Below are 17,500 nucleotides of genomic sequence, written 5' to 3'. Positions count from 1 at the left end.
TAGGAAATTAAATGGTAAATTACTAGCAACAATGAAAACATGTTGATATGCTTGTCTTGCCAAGATAAAAAGAGAAAGCATGAAAGGCAGTGATATCCATATTATATATATATTCATAGATATAGATATATCTATGGATATAGTAATATCCATAGATACTGTCTATACTGTAACACATGAAAACTTTTAGATTGTTTCAGGTAGTCTTTCTGTTCTTTACTCATGGTTCCCTGGTACAGGACCTTATGCTGGTAAAAGCTGATGAGAATAACAATTCTTTCCTGAAAAAGCCATATTTGTCTGCTCATTGTGTCCATCCGCCTGTCAGCCTCCTGTATCTTTCTCCAAGTTGGAATTTGTTGGCCAGCTCCAATCAAATGAGTAGAGTATGTTTCAAAGACATTAACTTGTGATGGTGAAATCAGCATCTGGATGAAGAAAGACACTCTTTTGCCTCTGAAGGGTGGGATGATCTTTAAGGTCCCTTCCAACCCAAACCATTTTATGAAGCTCTAGAAACACTTACATTATCTGGATGCAGCAGGCAGACCTACTGCATGCGAAAGGTAATGAAACAGACCCCTACAGTGGGGCCTTGTGTGCCCTTTCTTTTGTGCTAACTTGGCAGGGTTTATGCTTAGATAAAAAGGTTGCTGCTGTTGGACCCAAACTTCTATCCATTCCTACCTTGATGCCATCTTCCCAATCCAGCCTAGTAAAAGCAGTAGTTGCCCTGGTAAAACAAGAGGAATCGACATGATTTTTATAGCAAAAATTCATTTTTTGAATCAACTTGAATGCTTTTGAGAAATCAGTGATTATGTGGAATGGTTGATAGAGTGTTTATTGCCAAATTCTATATTAGGTTACTGTGGACAATAAAAGCAAGCGACATTGTGAAGAATCACAGAAGTATCTCAGTAAATGACTGGGCATTAAAAAGTCAGACTAAATTTCGTGTTATTAATGTGCAGAGCAAAAGCACATCAAACTGTGCAAACAGGGCAGCAGTTTCTAGATGAGCCACTTATTATTCAAGAAAGAGATTCTGGAATTGTTGTGAACAGTTTTATAAGATCAGTGTAATGTTCAGGGGATGTCAAGAAGAGCTCTTAGGAGAAGAATGTTAACAGGGAACAAAACAGAAGATACCCTCAGGTCACTGTGCAGAGCCTGGCTGCAGCAAATATCCTGCTCTAGCTGTTCCTCACCTCAAAAACAACAGAAAAGGTAGCAGACAAAATCAGTAAGGATGGTCTGAAGCCTGGAACAGCTTCATATGAGGGACAGTTAAATAGACTAATATTCTCCTGTGTCTTCTTGAGACAGAAGAGTATTAGTTTGTCTAGCAGAGGATACCACACAGGTCTGTAGAACCCTAAATGGTGAATAGGCCTCAGTATTTCTCACATACACTTGCAGGCATCAAACAAAATTACTGGGTAACAAGTTTGTGACAAACAAAAGGGAGCAACCTTTCACACTGTGTGTGAATCGGAAATTGCGGCTAAAGAATATAGAAGCCAAAACATAATGAGCTTAAAAAGCAGATAAAGGAGGGGATGAAAAAATAATTTATCACAATTGAGCACAATGAAATAGCCTGTTATTCAGGATGTCTGCCTGTGAAAAGGGGAAGTGTACAGAAGGGAAGTGAAATTGTACATGTGTCCAGTTCTTGGTCTTTAGCTCTTAGTTCTAGTCTTGTCACAGGAAACTATTCTTGGATGCTTCCACAGCAAAGACTGAGGCCAGTCTTCAAGAAAATTAAAGCTTTCCTGGAAATAAGAAAGTTTGTGTGGGCTGGAGAGAGAAAAAGGCACAGAGCTAGGAATCTAATGATAGAAGAAGTGAGTATCCAAGTTAAAAAAAACAAACAAACAAAAAAACAACAACCCAAAACCAAACAAAACCACACCCAAATCCAAAATGAGGGGACCAGGAAGAGATACTAAACAAAGCAACTCTGATGGTACCAGTCACTCTCTGGGGAAAAAAAAAAAACAAGATGGGAGAACTGGGGGATGCTGTCCCATGTTTTGTGTAGAGGCAGGATAGCATTAGGTACACAGGGCTGATGGTCTTAGCCGGTACAGCTGTTCTCATAGCCTACAGTCTTAAGTGCTGCAGCTGATGTGATGCAGAGGTGTTGTGCTCGGCAGCTGAAGCACATCAAGCCACTGTATCCTCTGTTGAGATCAGAAAGCAATCCCTACTTGGTAACATCTCTGGTATCACTGACACCATGCCAAATTCCCTTTCCTCCCAACTTCCCATTTCAAAATGCCCTGCTTTTCAGAGGTGTTCATTTGCTGGGGGTAACCAGAGTGACTGACCTGGTTTCCTCTAATATTGGAACCTGTCAGGCCTCCTACTGATACCATTCCAGATGCTGATGACCAATCCCATTCTCCATTTTACCCAGGCAAAGAGGGCTGGAATCTCCAAGGACAACCATGTCTCATCAGACCTTTGAGTGAGCAGATTAATTCATAGCATGGTTACAGGATTTGAGCATGTATTTGGCAAAACCAAGAAAGCATGAATCAGTTTTTGTATTCATCCATTGCAAGTTACTGAAAAAGAAAACACGTGTGTTGTAGATAGCGGTATCACTATCTGAGGAAATAACAGTTAACACCTGCTGTATTAACCTGCAGAGCTCTCATTTGAGATTACAAGCTATCTTTTCTGCTCTTTTTGTTCAAGACAGATTCTCTTTCCCACTTGAGTTTTTTTAAGCCTCCTAATTTTTTTCACCCAGTTCTTGGTACCTTGCCCAGCAGAAGGGCTTTATACTAAATATGGTTTATTTTTCCACTTATCCTTTAAGTTACAATATACAAGTGTGGCAAAAGTGACTTTTCCCCTCTCCCTGGGCGTTCTCTGTATTTACAGTCCTATTGTGTTCCCTAATTGGAACATTCCTTCTATCCTAAATGGCCTTTTTGGCAGTTACATTTCCAAGGTTGTTATGAAGTGTTAATTTACAGTCATTGTTTCACTTTGAACTCTTCTTAACAGGACACCTGACACAATAATAAAACCCAGCAATTTACAGTTCCTTGAATCGTACTTCTACTCAGCGGGACCTGCGTTGCCACAATTATGCCCCTGACACAATTATATTTCTTATCCCCATGTTACTAGGGCATAAGCACAGTTTGCCACATTAGACAAAATGAATGCTAGATAGCTCAGAGCTTGTTTCATGTGATCCTCTCAAAAGTTTGTTAACCTGCTGAATGTCTTTGCAATACCCTGTGAGAGAAGCTGCCGCTTTCGAAATGTGCCAAAAAGTCTACTATGCAGATACAATGCATAAAACCATGCCAGCCAGAAGCAAAGTATAAATAATTCTTCAGCAGAAGAGAAAGAACTGGTTGCTTAAGGGAATATTTAAGTGAGTTTGCCTCTCTTCCAGAATTCATAAATATTTCTGATCCACATGTCGAATCAGTGAATACACAATCCACCCCAAGAGTTAAAGCCTGAACAACCACCTGAGCTATGGCTGTGATAAACAGAACAGTTATTTGTGCTGAATGCTGCTTGAAACAAGGTTGGAAACCTGAGCAAATATTTTTGGGGGTTTATTTGATTTATTATGGGTTGGGAAAAGAGACTTCATACTTCTTTCTTTTTTTTAAATAGACATTGCCGATATTTTTTCATAACTGGAAAAAAAATGTAAGATCTTACATTTTCAGCTAATGCCCAGTTCAAAAAGGAAAGACTACAGATATTTTAGGATGAAGAGTATGGTTCACAGGTTCCATCCATCAGTGACACCCAAATGGGCTTTGTAAGCTTTTCTGAAAGAAAGACTTACAGTCTCTTAATGTGAAGAAGCACACTGCTGTGCGTAGTCAATGGGACTACTAGTAAAGTAGGATATTATTAATCAAGTTGGTATTTCACAATTTTTTCCTATTTGGAAAGATAAATCCTGTATAGTTGGCATTTTGCTAACCCAGGAATTGGAAGGAGACTGAAATGAGAGAAATGAATAGACAAACGTGAGAACAGAGAAATGCAGATGAAGATGCAACAGATGCATTTACTGCTGAAAAAAAAAAATACCGTTAGCTACTCAAGCACTTGGCGTAAGGTCTGTCACAATTCTGCTTTGGCAAACACAGGGTAGCTGTATGAAACTGCAAAGTCCATAATGAGCCGTCTCTGTGTAAGTGACTGCAGGCTGCCAAGGGACTGTGTTTCCTTGATTTCCTAGAACAGCAGAATCCCTAGAATTAACCTTTGCGAGTTCATTGTTATCACATGCTCCTCTGCAGCTGGTTTCTGTTTGGCAAGACAGTGAGACAGAAAAACCCATCTCAGTGCCTCAAGAGGGGAAGAAAACAAAAAGAGTAATGTCTCTTTCACCAGCATTGGCTGCATGTATTTCGTGTCCGAGAAATTATTATTTATTTCAAATAGCAATGAGTAATTTGGAAAGAAATCAGCACTAAGCTCCTATAATGAGCTCAAGTCTATTACTTTTTCTCCCTGCAGGCGCAGTAGTTTCCAGGGATATCTTCAGGAGTTTCAGATATGTAGAGGAAACAGACTGTCAAAGCCAGATTCTCTTGTGTGGATTTGGGACAATTTAGCTTTCCAAATCTTAGGCAATAAGACACCTAAAAAGAACAAGTGGAGAAGAAAGAACAATTTTGCTATAAATTAATTTATTTCACCAAGGAGGATTTTGGTTCTCTTCTTGTACAGTGACTCTCCATCCTTGTATGAACAGCAACCCACTAATTCTAGCTGGGAAAGAGAGGAGGCCAAATAATAGCTTGTGAATTGGTATGATTGAGGATGGATTTAACCGCCTGAACTGTCATAAACAGATCCACAAAGAATGTAAAATGAAGGATAGCAATGTTGCACAAACTTGGTCAGCCTTGTCTATGTAGTGAAGTTTTACAAATTATACAGGTGCCCATATTAATGCTTCAGCCCTTTCACATGTGCCTTTTATTTCTGTTCAATATAGGCTTAACTGAGAAACGTTCCACTGATGTTAGAACATGTGTATCTAAACAGGCATTAGAGGAACAGAACAGTACCAGTGTTCGGTGCATGTGCTTTAGGCGATATTGAACCCGGCCCCCATCCAAGAAACATGTAATAGAGTATTTAGACAGCCTTACTTTAGACACCTAAAATTAGTTATTCTGAATCATGCTTTAGCAGAACCTATTGTTCTGTACTATACAGGAAGCTATACAAGTTCCTTGGCACCTCATTCAGATGCTGTAATCACTCTTGCCCCCATCCTCCAAACAGATAAGTTCTCTGTAAAATAGAAGTTTATGCAATGGGTAGATTTCTAAGTTGTAGTCTTCTGGCTCATGAAAATTTCATCTATATTTAGGTAAAGCAGTGTTTCTCATATATTTTTTTAAGTAAGGCAAAGGTCACACATCTCCAGATGAGATTTTTCTAACTACAAACCAGCATATGTAAGTTGTTTTTAGAATCAGTGTTCTGTTTCTTGGACTTAAAACTAGTGATTTAAATTGCATTCACACACTTCAGAAGGTTGGTTAGACTGACTAATTCTACTGCCATCTTGCTCATTGTTTCTGAAGAAATTAGTAATTGCAGTTAAGTTCCTAGGTGCAGGAGGAGAGAGAAGCAGCTGTAATTACTGCTCTTCACTGTTTATACCAGACAAGGAACTTCTACTGCCCAAAATCTTTAGAGCAACTCAGTTTCCCAGGGACAGGGGAGTAAACACTTTTGCAGCAGGCTGTAATTACAGGCTCTTCTCATGTCCCCATCCTCAAGGGACAGAGCAGATCCTTGCAATGAAAATGCTCTTGTTAGCTGAAAGACTTGCAGCTAGTAATCGCAGATGCTTTTCTTGGGGAAAGAAAGTTACTGCCATCTTGTCTGAAAGGCAGCGAGCAGGATGGCAGCAGCTTCTTGACTCTTTGGCATCTTTCAGTGCCTGCTTTGGGTGACTGACCAATTCAGAAACACAGGGATGAGAGAAAGTCTGATGATCCTCATCACTGACAACTTCAAAACCCAAGCTATTCTTCTTTAGTTTTGTAGTGGGGCTCGTTGAGATATGGGAGGTCCTGGACCAGGACAGGTATGGTACAGGTAATATGAAGCTCCTGTTGGATTTGGGTGCTCTTTTTCCAAATTGTAAAATATGGAGAAGTCTGTAACTCAGAAAATTACTCAACTTTTAACTTGGGTCCGAAAGGGCAGATGGGTCACTAAGAAAAATGTCTACATAGGAAAAGTAGGTGCTTGAGAGCAACTGTGGTTAAGGTTGAGTGACAAGTTTGCTAAATACTGATGACAGTGGTGGTGTTAGTTGACCTAAGGCAGCAAGCCATCCAGCAAGGGAATGTGTGAACAATGCACAACGTGACTTAAGCCACTGTTAACAGTTGAAATTTCTCATGAATGGAAAGATTGTATTTTTTTCACAACTACAACACTTGGATTCATCAATTCTCAAGATTTGATGCCAAAAACAACAGGTGGCAGCCATATTTGGGTTGCTCTTGATTTATATTCCTCCTACTTAATAAGAGAGGAAAAAGCTGTTGATGCAAGTAGCACAGACGGGTTCCTTGTTATGAAAGCTAGTCCTTCATCATATGACTTGGGAACCAAATGTGCTTTTACACACTGCTGCAGCCAAAACATATTGCAAACTTGAAGAACAAATCTATTTTTGACTCACTTGGAAAAATGTGTATTTTTTTTTTTCCTTTTAAATAGCAGAATGCCAGCATACTGGGGGGAAAGGATTATTTTTTTAAGAATTAGTAAATGTAATTAATAATATGCAGAAAATACTTTCAAAATACAAGTACTATATGTATGCTTACTACTGTAGTTGTGAATGGATGCAGAATCTCCTTTTTCAGGTTTTGAAAATGGGAATCAAGTTTCTGAGAACAAGGAGGTCAGATTAGTACAATGACTGGCTGAGGTGCTGATGGCATACTTCGCACGTTTTTCCCCAAAAGAGAAGTGTGTAATTCTGGTGGAAGGCACTTGTGTGTCTAAGGTACAATGGTCACAGGTGAGGAGGCTTGCTGGTTCGGATAAAATAGGCTCCCAGAGGTCAGAGGTGCTTATTCACATCGCAAGATACTCAGAAATGTGTGAAGAATCAAGCTTCAGTTTTAACTTAGGTTAGAAAGGGCAGAAACTGCAGGAGTATTTTTTTGTGATAACGTAGCTATGAAGCAACAGAATGCAGCTTTGAAGGTCCTTATGTATCTGCCAACTTCAATTTCAGAAAATTGGACTGTAATTTTGGTTTTTTTTTTTCCTCCAAATCCAAACAGACTGCATGCAATTTAATAAACACCTTCCCACGTTGGAAACGGCTGTTTGGACAAACCGCCATTGCAATTAAGTAGGAATAAGGAATTGCCTGTAAGTGACAAACTAGTTTTAGGCTGTTCCGTTTCAAGGCACATGTATTTTCACTTATCTTGAAACATGGATTTTTTTTATTACAGCTTTGGGGCCAGTTATCCAATTTATCCTTGTCTGAATGGAAGGTGAAACTATTCCTTTCATAGTGTCTAGTCACACCTTTTGCTTATGCTCGTTTTCATGCACAAACCACTGAAACAAGATAACACTTTTTCCCCTTAGACATTTGGCCATGATCAAGTTTCATTTTTAATTTAGGCAGGAAAGGACAGAAATTAATGTATAAATTGTTTTGCATAATGTAGATATGAGGCAATAGAATTTAATTGTAAAGCTACTGTGAAAGATGTCAACAAATACTCTCCAAATGGCAATAACAGAGTGACATCCAACCATTTTCTAATAACGCAGAAATTTATATACATAATCTACAAGATTATGTGATACAAAATCTTCTAGGAATGGAAGGGTATTTCCAAAGTATTGAACGCTAAACAAAATTGTCGTGCTTCCTTTATTAAAAGTACAGGTCTAGGGAAGTGAGAGAAGGTAGCACTAACTGTTTCTTTGATACTGCTTGAAAAGGCTCGGCCTCTGTAACACTTCAATCAAGGGAAATTAGCAAAGTATCTGTTTTATTCTAGTCTCATCCTGTAACCCAGAATGGTTAGTCACTGGAGCTTTAGGAAAAGGAGGTAGTTGGTACACTTACAGTGATTATACACTTTAACTTTCCCAAGATATTACAAGAAAAATACTTGATGGGAGAGCAATGAAGTAGCATTAGGCCGTCTCTGGGCACCTGCAAAAACCTCATTTACATGATGCTGATTTATTAGTACGTTTTGTCAGAAGAAGCCCACAGTGCTTGCGCTGATTATTTTACCAGTGACTCTTAAGCCAAAGCCGTGGGTCTCTGCTCGTACAGGTGTACGTGAACGTTAACTCACAGGACCATTTCCTGCTGTGGTGGGCTGGAAATAAAAATAATACCCAATATAAAAGGCATCTAACAAGATGGCATAAATGCACTCTTGAGGAAAATGCCATGACAATATCTGAGCATTATGGTCTTTGGTTATCGTACTGGGTTTTCTGTGGCACTTCTCTGCGTAATGCGTTTCAGCATTTAGTTAGCTTTTTTTTTTTTTAATTTTAAGCGGAGCTAGTTTGAGCATAAAGATCAGAAAACAGGATTTTCCCTTGTCAGTAGCTTTAAATCTAATCAGTTTGCAGCTGTTGTACAGTCACGATGTAATTCTTCAGGGGAAATTCAATTAACAATTACATTTAGGACAGCTGGAGAGAGCAGCCACCAGCGCTGCCAGGGCTTTTCCCACTATTCATGACGAGCTTTACGCCCACAGCCCGCAGGCGCGAGCCCGCCGGCCTGACTAGCGATATTATTTCCAATAAGCCTCTTAGCCTGCTGGCAGCCCCCCGGCTAATCGCCGCCCGGCCGCGGAGCGCTGGGCCGCGGGCCGGCCCTCGGGGCGCTCCCGGGGAACAGCTGGCAGGTGGATGTTTTCGTTCCCGGCTCGGTGCTGGGCTAGTGGCAGCTGCACGGCAAGGGCTCGCTCCAGAACCGCGAGGCTACGGACGGGGGGCTCAGAATGCGAGCGGGGGCTACAGCCTTCCGCCACACCGCCTGCCTCACGTCGGTGCAGCACGGGCGGGCGGCGCCGGTCCTTCCCCCGCAGCTCCCCGGCTCTGCCAGCCGGCCCGGGAGCAGCGGGGCCAGTCCCGCCGCCGCGGCCGGAGGGAGCGGGAAGGGTGCGGAGCCGCGCGCGGCCTCACCCCCGCCTTCCGCCGCCGCGCCGGAAGTGAGCGGGGTGCGGCGGGGCGGCCGCTCGGCCCGTCCCTCGCCGGCCGTTCCCCGCGCTGGCGTCACGGCGCGCCGCTGGGCGCGCAGCTGGGGCGGCGGCGGGACGCGGAGCAGCGCAGCGCCGGCCATGGAGCCGCCGCCGCCGCAGAAGGAGATCGTCTACAACAAGCTGCTGCCCTACGGGGAGCGCTTGGAGGCCGAGGCCGCCCGCTTTCTCGCGCAGATCAAAGAGAACCTGGCCCGGGCCGTGCAGCTGCAGGAGCTCTGGCCCGGCGGGCTCTTCTGGACCAGGAAGCTCTCGACGTGAGTGCCCGGGGCGCCCTTCCCCTTCCCCCGGAGCCGCGGCTCCCCGGCGGGACGCGGCGGCCGGGCCACGCCCCGGGCTAGGGCGCCTCGCAGCGGGGCCCTGCGGGCGAAGGAGGAGGCGAAACCGGGCCCCCGGGCTCGTCCCTTCCCCGCGGGGCCGGTGGGGCGGCCGGGGAGCGCGGCGGGAGGCGGGCCGGCTCCATAACGGTTCCTCCCTGCACCGCTTAGTCAGAGCCGAGCGGGTGCCGGCCGCCCCGGGCCGGGCTCGGGCGGCTCTGCTGGGGCCGGACCGCGGGCCCCCACCGCCCCCCGGCTCCGCGGGGCAGCGCTGGCCGCCCGCGCCTCCCTGCCGGTAGCTCGGCGCCATCCCCGGGCTTACGCAAGGCCCGCGAGTGCTTCGGTATAGGAAATGGGGGCAAAGGTGGCTTCGTTTTCCAGAGCTCGCCCGTCGCCGCTTAAACTTGCCGATTTGTACGAATCGAGCTCTCGTGGGCCGGTTTGTTGACTTGTTGTTTCCTTCATGCCTGCTTGGCCACCTGTTTCACCTCTTGCCTTTTTGAGCGAGTTGTACGAGGTGCCGTCTCTGCGTAACTTCTGCTGTAGGAACATGAATCCTTGCTCAAGGCAGGCTGATAGTTCAGTGCCGACGGGATTAAATTCTGGCTTTATGCTGTGTAAACACTGTTGGTGCCCTTGATATCTTGCCTGTACCGTAGCACGGTGTAGCTCGTGTTGATGTTGGCTCTGCTGCGTGTGCTGGCAAGGTGGTTTTAATACAGATAAACCCATGGTGATTTCACAGCACCGAGTAGAACACAGGTTTCTCTGAGTGAATTTTACAAAGCATACTTCGTTGTCTTGGGCACTCTGGCACTGAAGTGGCATCATGTGACAATGACTCCTGTAGCTTCAATTAGTAGATCCTGTTTCTGTGGATGCTTACCGTGGGGTGGTTTTTTTTTTTCCCTGAACGCTCAGTGTGCCTTCATAAATGGTGTTTCCTGTGTGCTAGAAATGATTAAATATGTGTGTTTTGTACAATTTTGAGATCTTCACTTACAATTTTCCTCCTCACATGAGTAATTTTTTTAATATTAATTCGGATTTTAGTACCTATTTGGCAGTCAAATCTGTTTGATACATATGTATTGAAATGTAAGTGTCTTTATATTTGCCAAGAGGCATTCTTAGATAGAATTACATTGGTGGTTGCAAAATGACTCACATGTTTGCGTTATGTGACAGTTTGAACCTGCTTGGAATGAGTTCAATGCTCTTTCCCTTCCTGCCCCCCCCCTCCCCCCAGCTATCTGCTAGCTCATACTGGTTTCAGTGGTAACTGTTGGCTTTGTACCCGTGGTAGAACTTCATATAGTAATCAAGTTGAAATAAACTGTAGCAGTTCTTACTACCAGTAGCCGAATAGGCTAAATGTGGTACTTGAGTCCTTTGAAAATATGCAGGGATGTGTTAGAATCACCCTGTTACTCTGTAAACTGCAATTACTGCGACCAGTTTAGGCTTCAGGGCAGTGAATTTAGCCTATTGAGAACCGCAGCTATGCTACTTTATGAATCACAGAAAGGTCAGGAGGCTCTAATTTGTGGTTTTCCACCTACTCTTTGAAGTTTGAATTTATTGCCTACGTTTGCAACTTGTCTGATGCCTGTTAGTCCCAAGATTTCTTTGTGGCATGTTACATGCACCAAGACTGAATATGCCGAGATGTAGCAGGGAAGGAAACAGTGGGATTGGTTTAAAAATAAGCTGGTGTAGTTTACATGAGAGATGTTTTACTACTTAGTTTAACTTGACAAGGTACTTCTGTGGAATGACATACATTAATAAAAGTTTAGGCCTAGATGAAACACTTCCAACCATATGGTGTTCTGATGTCATACCTAAGTCTAATTATAGGATAATGATAATAAAATCAAAGTTTTACTGTCTGTTGATAGCAGGTGATTAATCTCATAATCAAGTTAATATCTTTTTCCTTGCTGGCCAGCTATAATAAATAGCACATCTGTTTGATAAAAAAAAAAAAAAAAAAGCCAAAAAAGAAGAAGCCCAGAATCTTCATAATGGTATGATTGCTACTTAACTTTGTTGCAAATGTCTGAATTAGAAGAGCCAGTTGTTCTTGCAATGTTATGTGAAATAATTTGTAGTTCAGAACTGTGGGTGACGTATCTTTTAATTTATTTCTTGCACAGGTATAATTGTTAATACAAAATTGTAATATGTACATACCTATCAATAAGTAAAGGAAAAAAATTGCATGCAGATGATATACTTGCTTAGTTACACCTTTTCAGGTACTCGCAGCTTTATACAACCTGCATTAAACTCCGTAGTTTGAAGAATGAAAGTGAAACTCAAATTATTTTTTTTAGTTAAAAAATTTAGTATCGGCTACTATTTCTTGATGACAGCTGAACCCAAAATCTTTCATTTCTTATACTCCCAACAGCTGAAAACATGACTTGCACATAGTTATCTTAGGGGCAGCTGTTTTAGCTGTCTGATGTCACGAGCTGAATAGGGCGTGGAAAAAAGCAGAATTGGAGTTTATCAGCTATAGTGTTTGTAAGCTGATTTGCATAATTTTCATACACATAATTTTCAGTCATGCAAACTGGTTCTGTGGTTGGGATGGTTGTGTGGAGTACGGTGAGAGAACTTTCCCGTGAAGACAGGAATAGTGGGGTTAGTTAACTCATGACTTAGTGGGACTTCTTAGGCAAGTAAAACTGCTTGTCTCAAAGGTTGCATTTAAATCTGTAATCATCACCCCAAGATTCCTCCAACTTTGGCTAGTAAAATCTGTATCTTATAAAACACTAATCCGATTGTGAAAGCAGAAGACTGAACCTCAGTTGTATAACTTGCTGCAGTGTGTGTGTGGCAAAAGCAGGTTGCATCAAAATAATTTGCTTAAATGGACTTGCGTCATACTCTTTTATGGTCTCTAGGTCAAAACTAGGCTGCTGTTTCAATTTTTCCCTCTTTCACGTTTTACATAGAAACTTTGTGTGTAGATTTTTATTATTTTTTTTTAATAGAACATAGCCTGTAAATGAGCATAATAGTATAATACGAACATGTAATAGTTGCTGTACAAGTAGTTGCCTCTGCAGCCTGGAAAACACACAGATCTCTTTCTGTGCTTTCTACTTCAGTAGGCAAGGCTAGAGCTTTTAGAGCTGAGGGACACAATTTCTGTTCCTGACAATGTTATTTTATGCGATTGTTGGGTATAGGCCTGTTACGAAATGACATTTAAGTGCCTTGCTGTAAGGTGTGGAAAAAATGCAGCTTGACAGTTTTTAATTAGAATGACAGGATGCAAAGTTACAGTGAGGATAAAAACATCTTAGTGGGACTTTGCTGAAATATTTTATTCACTATTGCATATAAATACTGTTTTACATCTATTTCTCTCTCATCTTTATCAGAAAAATACAGGGTTTCCTTTTGGATGTATAAGGGGTCTGTGTGTATACTATATATGTGTACATGTGATTTAAGTAGTCCTGTTGAGCATGATTCATTGATTTTCATATCATTTGTCAAAAACTGAGGTTTAGACCAATCATAATCCTGTCCTGTGAAAACAGATAGCTAGGAATGTAGGAGAGTGCTCTATTTGGCTTTGTAAGTGAAGGCAATTTTGAACTGTGGCAAAGCGGCCAACTTTCTAGGGCATTTTAGGATGTCCACTTGATATGATAGTACATTTCCTAAAAATAGATCTATTGTAAAGGCGGAGCGAGAGATTGGATACCTAATACTTTTAGAACAGGGAACTGGCTTTCCGGTTCTGTTGGGTTTTTTCCCCCTGCGTAATCTCCAGAGATCCTGTACTCTGTATGGAAAGGATGGAGCTCCAAACAGAATTTTCACTTCCTAATCATGATTGATTGGTTGGTTGGTTTTTTAGCGTATGTGGATTTTGGTGGGTTTTTCCTCTGTTTAGTTGAACTCCAAATCAGAACCCAATGGACTAGCACAATGAAGGACAACTTATTTATCCTTTTTGCAACTGACTGTTAGATGTTGACAGCTCATAAAGCCTTTGACAGTTTTCTTCCAGGAGGAATCAGAAGGGCAGTGGAATTAAGATTTCCAGAATTACCTCAGTGTGGCATTACTTGCCTTCATATAAGAAGTCTTATTTTTTGTTTTGCAGCAATTTAGTTTTAGAATTATTTTTTTCCCCAATAATGCAATTAACATTTTCTTTTTATCCTGAAGAGCTATCATTTATATGATGATCATGCATCTGTGTGATCAGCCCCTAGGCATCCTTCAGGATGCTGGAAGTTCTGCCTATATTCTTTAATTTAGTAATGGTGCTGTTTCATCCTTTGTGAGGGGGTATTCTGAAAATACTGCAGCTCCCTTCTGTAGATTTTGCTCATTTGATCTTGAGGAAAAGATGATTAGCCACTTTCTAGAAGTAATTATTTTCTGTCATTGTCTTAATGCACAGCTGGATTAAGACAAGTAATTGACAGTTTTAAAATCTGCCTACCCTCTTACATAAAGAAGCTGTAAACAGTGGAGCAATTTGGCATCTAGTTCTGCTTCTTGGGCATAGTGACATCTTTGTGTTTAGTACATTTCTGTGTACTTTACTCCTTATTCTGTTTCTTAATTAAACAGCATTTTGTATAATAGAGTTGCGGTTAGCAAATGTCAAGAGAGGTAACCAGCCAAACATTTTATTTTTGGTTATATATAGCAACGCTGACAGATTAATTGGCTCTCTTGTGTAGTGTTTCTTTGTAGTTAGGACTTACTTTTCAGGCTCCTGAAGTTTGTGGTTTTTTGGGTTTTTGGGGGTTTTTTTGTTATACATGAAGACATGAATCCAGTATTCTTTGTTACTTTATACCTAGATTTGAGAGTGAAGTACATGCAAGGGCATATGACTGAAAGATAATGGAATGGAAATTTTTAAAGGTTAAACTTATTTCAGAACCTTCTGTTTCCACAGCAAAATGAGCCCTTGGTGCTGCTGTGTAATTGGTGTTTTCCTTTCCAGATGTGTACTGTCATGAAAAGTACAAACACTTTTGTTTACAAACTAACTTTAAAGTTTGGTCATTGCATCAGACTGACTTTCATTAAACAGTAAGTGAAGACTTAAGGGGAATGACTATGTGGGAGTGATAGGACTGTGTGGCTTGTCATCTCTCTCATGGTCATGGGAAGTGATTTGCCTGATCAGTTTAGAAGACTTTTCCAAGTATGTGCTGTTCCTTTGAAAGTCTGGGAATAGCTCTTACGTCTTTTTATGAAATTTTTGTGTTGTCCTGATTATTACCTCATTTATCTTGAAAAAAGCTTCCAGACTTTCACATTGGGTTCTTCCCATACAGCATATGAGCAACATATACTTCTAGAAGGTAAAATACCACAACTAAAATAAGTTTAAGTTATATCCTCACAAAATCAGGTGTCACACCCCCCACCCCCGAGGATTCTTTTTGCTTGTAGTCTGAAGCATGTGAAAAGTGTAGGTGGTCAGCTGTTGATGGTGTAATTCTATAGGTAGATAGTGTTTCTGGCCCATCCAGGTAATTTAGGTTCCTGTGGTAGAGGGGTGGGTTATCCTGTATTTTGTTGTTTCCTTCTGTATTTGAATTAAGTAAAACATGTTGAAATGACCATTAGTGAAAATACTGCCCGTCAAATGTAAAAATCTGCCCTTGAAGTCAATGGGGAAAGAGAAGTGGAAAATTGTGCTGTAGAGTGGGTTGGTTTTTTTCTTTGTTTTTCTGAAAACTGGTGATTATTGGTTTGCCAGAGCCCTGCAGCTGTTTTGCAGTGTCTTCAAAGGAAACTGGAGGAAGAAGGTTGGGAAAAAAAAAATCTTGTGAGGAAGGAGCCAGGGGTCTTGGTATATGTATATTTAAGGAAACTTAACTCCTTTTGGTAAGATTACTAGCTATGGGTGATCCTCAAAGTTCAGAGATGATTTCGTTTTGAATTGAGGAATGGGGATGTGGGGAAGTGAGAAAAAAATACTCAAGCAGTTGAGTTCAGGTCCCACGTGCCCTTGTGTCACTGAGTGAAGTGTGCTTCATGTCAGCATGTTTTATTAGGGGATCTGAATTCTACTTCTCAAGCAGTCAGTCCTCCCACTGGCAGTGCTGCGAGGAGTGAAAGTTTACAGAGGAGCATGAAGCATTTGAAAGTAAACTAGATGTAGTGTTAAACTAAACTTAATGTTACAGGAGTCATTTTCAGAAACCAAATTCAGGAATCAAGACAGTTTGTTTTTATTGTTTGGTCAGTAGCTGCTAATGTTTGCCCCTTTAAAATTAACTGGCCTCTACTACTTCCAAGTAGGTGTCCTTCAAAGATGTTTCTTTCCTAATCTTTTCACGTGGTGGTTCCGCTGTAAGGTTCTGCAGTGTGTGCTGCCCTGCATACCAAATAAGCGCGTGAGATCTGGCATTCTTCACATTACCAGAACAAGCCTTGATGCTCTGTTGGTGTATGTTTGGCAACAAATCAGTCCACCCTCTTCTAAATCTTAAACAAAATCAATGAATAGGCTTCTCAAAAAATTGTTTTATATAGGTTCGTATGTTGTATGCTTTGTCTAACTGCTGCTTGGCGGATAGTATATTAGTGAGGTTTCTTATGAATCTTTAGAACAGTTGGAGCAGTAGTAAAAAGGAAAGTGTGCTTCCCAGGCAAGCAGTAATTTACAGCTGTGTGAGGTGTAAAATGCTGTGGTTCTGCTGGTATGGAATATTTTTTAAGACTTTGAACATGGGGTGGTTTTTTTTTTCAATCTCAACTTGAAAATAGCAAGCACTTCTTCCAGACTTAGTCCTAATGGTTCTATACTTTCTTAAAATAGTAAATGTAAGGGATAGCAGTGGGACACCCCACCAGCAAAGCTCGGTGTCTAAATCAATTGTTCAGCCTCACGGGAAGCTATCAGATTTGGACTTGACTTAATTTATTATTTTTTTTTTAATTATCTTCTGGATTGTGTCTTGTCTCCTCCTTAAAGTGCCCTGGCTGAAAAGGATAGAGTATAATATGGCTAGTTGTGACAGTTGTTGGGTTGTTTTGTTTGTGGTTTGGTGGGGTTTTTTTAAATGAGAAATTTTTTGAGCTGAGGTGAAAGAGTATAATCCTTGGTTTTGTGGCATCTGGTGTGAGCATGAAGTTAATGCTATTTGTAGAATCTTAGAAGACTGTGGACTTTATTTGGACATTCTTTTTCTTTCTGTAGATAAGTTTTCATTGCCAACCTTCCGTTGGCATATATCTTCAGATTCTTACTTGTGGGACTTGGGAACCAGGTTTTAGTTTTTTGTTAAACAGAGTGTCAGATGGAGTCTGGCTCAGGTCTTAAATAAAACAGAAATGTTTAAAAATATTGCTGACTCATCTTTTGTTTGTTTGTAGATATATCCGACTATATGGGAGAAAATTTAGCAGAGAAGATCATGTGCTTTTTATCAAATTGTTGTATGAGTTGGTAACAATTCCAAAACTGGAGATCAGCATGATGCAAGGATTTGCACGCCTGTTGATAAACCTGTTAAAGTAAGTACAGGTTTTGCTGACTACTGAAACTTCCATCTCTTAGTAGTTGCTCACTTCTCTTGCTTAATGTTATATACTGTAATGTAATAATATGTTCTGTTACAGGCTACTTCACTTAAGCTCCTCTGTACAGATGATGTTGGCTAAGAAGAGTTCTCACTATGCAATGACCTTTCAAAGCTTTAGGAGTGTTGTTGAAAGTGAAAGAATGTCAGGTTCCCCCACCCCTGCTCCGCCATTAGGAGAAGGAAACATCACGGAGAGCCAGGTGTTAAGGTTGAATCTCAAACAGGGAGAGGATGAAAACTGTCTCTTGCAACTTGATAATGTTTATTTCACTTAGTCAGACTTTTCCTGAAAATCTTGACAGCT

General features: G+C 41.3%; 1 protein-coding gene across 1 annotated transcript in view; it reads left to right on the top strand.

Moving 5' to 3' along the window:
• Positions 1 to 9,263: 9,263 nt before the first annotated feature.
• The window catches only part of PSME4 (proteasome activator subunit 4), a 69,202-nt gene continuing 60,965 nt past the window's right edge, over positions 9,264 to 17,500 (top strand). The window contains exons 1-2 of the mRNA XM_055725387.1: positions 9,264 to 9,547; positions 16,988 to 17,128. Of these exons, the coding sequence (XP_055581362.1) occupies positions 9,372 to 9,547; positions 16,988 to 17,128 (317 nt within the window). The 5' untranslated portion in view covers positions 9,264 to 9,371. The remainder of the gene's footprint in view (positions 9,548 to 16,987; positions 17,129 to 17,500) is intronic.

This window comes from Falco cherrug, chromosome 13 (genome assembly GCF_023634085.1).
Source record: "Falco cherrug isolate bFalChe1 chromosome 13, bFalChe1.pri, whole genome shotgun sequence".
NCBI classification, from domain to species: Eukaryota; Metazoa; Chordata; class Aves; order Falconiformes; family Falconidae; genus Falco; species Falco cherrug.
The sequence above is the reverse complement of the archived record's forward strand: the minus strand, read 5'-3'. Positions and strand labels throughout refer to the sequence as shown.